This window comes from Chaetura pelagica, unplaced genomic scaffold (assembly GCF_000747805.2).
Source record: "Chaetura pelagica isolate M959 unplaced genomic scaffold, ChaPel_1.0 scaffold249, whole genome shotgun sequence".
Classification (NCBI taxonomy): domain Eukaryota; kingdom Metazoa; phylum Chordata; class Aves; order Apodiformes; family Apodidae; genus Chaetura; species Chaetura pelagica.
Window position 1 is genome coordinate 56,643 of NW_009954538.1, and position 3,175 is coordinate 59,817.

At 52.9% G+C, this 3,175-nt stretch overlaps 1 protein-coding gene across 1 annotated transcript in view; it reads left to right on the forward strand.

Annotated features, from left to right (window-relative positions):
• Positions 1 to 2,796, forward strand: part of MMP11 (matrix metallopeptidase 11 (stromelysin 3)) — a 30,114-nt gene extending 27,318 nt beyond the window's left edge. Inside the window, exons 7-9 of the mRNA XM_010004846.1 lie at positions 25 to 111; positions 1,476 to 1,733; positions 2,663 to 2,796. Coding sequence (XP_010003148.1) covers positions 25 to 111; positions 1,476 to 1,733; positions 2,663 to 2,796 — 479 coding nt within the window. The remainder of the gene's footprint in view (positions 1 to 24; positions 112 to 1,475; positions 1,734 to 2,662) is intronic.
• The last annotated feature ends 379 nt before the right edge of the window (positions 2,797 to 3,175 follow it).

Here is a 3,175-nt window from a genome sequence, read left to right on the forward strand (position 1 = left end):
AAAGGCTCGGTGTGCCCCCCCCACCCCTGGCCCCCCGCCACTGGCAGGGGATCCCCAGCTCTGTCGATGCCACCTTCGAGGACCCTATGGGCAATATCTGGTTTTTCCGAGGTAAGAACGGGACTGGGATCAGAGAGCTTGGAAACACCTCTTTTTTTACTGAGGTGTATTCAGGACCCAACAAGTTTCTGGCAGTATAAACCTTCTGGGCTTCCTCAGCAAGCCAGTGATCCTTGATATTTGTTTCCTTCTCCATTTATTTTAAACTTTTAAGCAGATATTGAAGGGGCAAGAGAGAAGGAGGGGTGACTTTTATTTTAGACACAGTCAATATATCCTACCCTCCTCCTCTGGAACATAAATGTTTTAAGGCTCTGCCCTGGCAATCCTGCATGAAAAGAAGAGGGAAGGAAACACTTGCTCTATTCCCCAGCTATCCAGGTAAGCACTGTGCCAGGAGAGAGATCAAGACACATTCACAGGCTGTGAAACTCTTGAGCCTGTGCCCCTGCGGCCCTGCTCAGGGGACGGACAGCATCTTCTCCACTCCTCAGAGACCTGGATGCAGAGCTTCTGTAGCACCCCTGGACTGAATGAGCCTCTAGGCAGCCTGCATGCAGAGCCAGGCAACTTGCCACCAGAGGGATTAAAAACCAACCACCCACAGCAGGGCCAAACCTCCTCCTGCCCATCTCTGGAATTCAAGACCAGCAACAACCCCTGTTTCAGCTCCACTCTTTTCTTCAACGCTCTTTCCATGTGTGAATTTATCAGTGGGGATGCAGAATGACACTGGTACCCAGCTGCCCCAGGTGTGCATGGCCTGAGCGTGCTCCATGAGGCTGAGAACCAGAAAGCTCAGCACTGCAGGCTGTGTTCCTGCATAAACAGATTACTGAGCACCTGACCTGCACACAGGGACTTACAGTGCTAAAATTGGCAGGCTCCTACCATGAGTTAAAATGAGATAAGGGGAAAGTATTACATGCCGTAGGCTAATTACAGAGATTCCCATTTTCATCTAATCTGCAACTATCCTTCCAGTCTCTATTTCAGCTTGGCAACTTCTTTGCTAGTTTCTGTTGCTTGCTCCCTTACATCCACATGCCCCCTTTATGCCTGTGCATGCCCACAAATGTTCTCCTCGAAGAGCTGATTCTGCAGGGTAGAGGCTGGTCCCTCCAGCCAAGTCCTTTACTATAATTTCCACAAATAGTGAAAAGTCAGTCCTCCTCATCCCACCACTGACACCCTCTGGGTTGGACTGAGGTGGGAAATCAACTCCTGGAGCTGCCAGCACTTTGGGCACCTGCCAGTGACCGTGTCCATGACACTGGTGGGGTTTCTGCCACTCAGGCACAGCTTTCCCTGGGAGCTCTGCCAAGGCACCAGCTCCAGTTGTGCAGCTGACTGCCAAACTACCAGACACCAAAGAGCTCATGAACCTTTGTCTCTCTTCCCTGTCCCCTCACCAGACTCTCAGTACTGGATTTACGATGGCGAGAGACGGGTATCTGGTCCCACCCCGATTGTGGAGCTGGGCCTCCCTGCCACTCCTGTGCAGGCAGCTCTGGTGTGGGGGGCTGAGAAGAACAAGATCTACATCTTCAGTGGAGGCAACTACTGGCGCTTCAACCCTCGCACCCGCCAGGTGGACAACATCTACCCCCGGACCATGGGCGACTGGCGCGGCGTCCCGCAGGAGATCGACGCGGCTTTTCAGGATGAGCTGGGTGGGTGCAGCAGGGACACGGCCCACCTGGGCTGGGTGCTCAGGCTGATGCCACTGCCCAGCTGGAAGAGCTGGGCAGATTTAGACATTTGGTAGCAATGGGCACTTCCCAGCCACAGCACATGCCATACAGTGCGGAGAGGGGCAGCTCCCTCCGGTGGGCAGGGAACTGAGGGTTCTTCCATAAAAGTGGGAAGTTTTACCATTAATAATTGCAACAATCAACAGTTAAGTGTCTGATAGAGAGAATTCAAACTTCTGACTGAGAAGTGGTCACAGAGTCCTACCCAGCTGTTACTGCTCCTAACAAAGTGATGAGAAGGCAGCAGAAATGCTGCCCACACTTCAGCATAGGCCCCTGTCCTGACTGAACAGCCTGCTTTTGTTATTGCCCAGTCCTCCCAGAGGTACTCCAAGCTGAAGACAGCATGGCAGTGCCACAGAAACACTGGGGACAGCCAGGGTGCTTGGGATCACAGGTGAGGTGACTGTTTCTCTCCTCCCAAAGGATGAGATGGAATGGCTCCCTGCTGCTTCCACAGCCCCGATCTCCAGGCAGCTTCCCTGCAGTGACAGTGGCTCTGCAGCAGGTCTGCACAAGCTCCCTGTCAGAGACCCTGTTCAGGTTCTAGATGTCCTCTGCCCTCTCAGGGCTGAGTCACTACATAGGTACAACATACTTAAAACCACCAGGAATGTAAAATAATATCCATCCTGTTTATTCTCCCATGAACAATAAATCAGTGTGAAGTAACATTGTAAGGCCCAAACTTGGGTTCAAGTGAAATGAATCCAGCAGCATCTCCAGTCTCTACCAGGCTCTCTACTGGTATTGCACATGCTGCAGTGAGTTAGTTACACCGTGTGCTAGGAAAGAGCTCAGAGCTGTGCAAACTCTGTCTCTCCTAACCCCTCCTCTCTCACCCACAGGATTTGCCTATTTCCTGAGAGGCCGAGATTACTGGAAGTTTGACCCAGTCCAGGTGAAAGTGCTGGAAGGCTACCCTCGCCAGATCAGCCAGGACTTCTTCAGCTGCACACCCTCCTCCAACTCCTTCAGATGAGGGGTGTGCTCGTGTCCTCCGTGCTCCCCTTCTACCGCCCTGACCTCCAGCAGCCACACAAAGGGTTTCCTCTGCCATTCCTGGCTTCCTTTCAGGCTCAGCATCTGACACAACAGGTGTCTGTCACAACAAGTGACAGAGTTTGCTCCTCTACAGTTCCAGCAGCCCCAGCTTCAGTTGCTATTTATATAAATAATGTGGCCACACTCTTCCAGCAATAGCATCCCAAAAGCCATCAAGCCAGCTTGGAACGAGATCACAGTCTCATTAACCCGGGCCCCACCCCGCAGAACTGACCCGATGGCGTTTCCCACGGTGACACAGCTCAGAGCAGCAGCCCGCGCGGCTGCAGCCGCTGGGCTCCCAGAGACACCTCCCC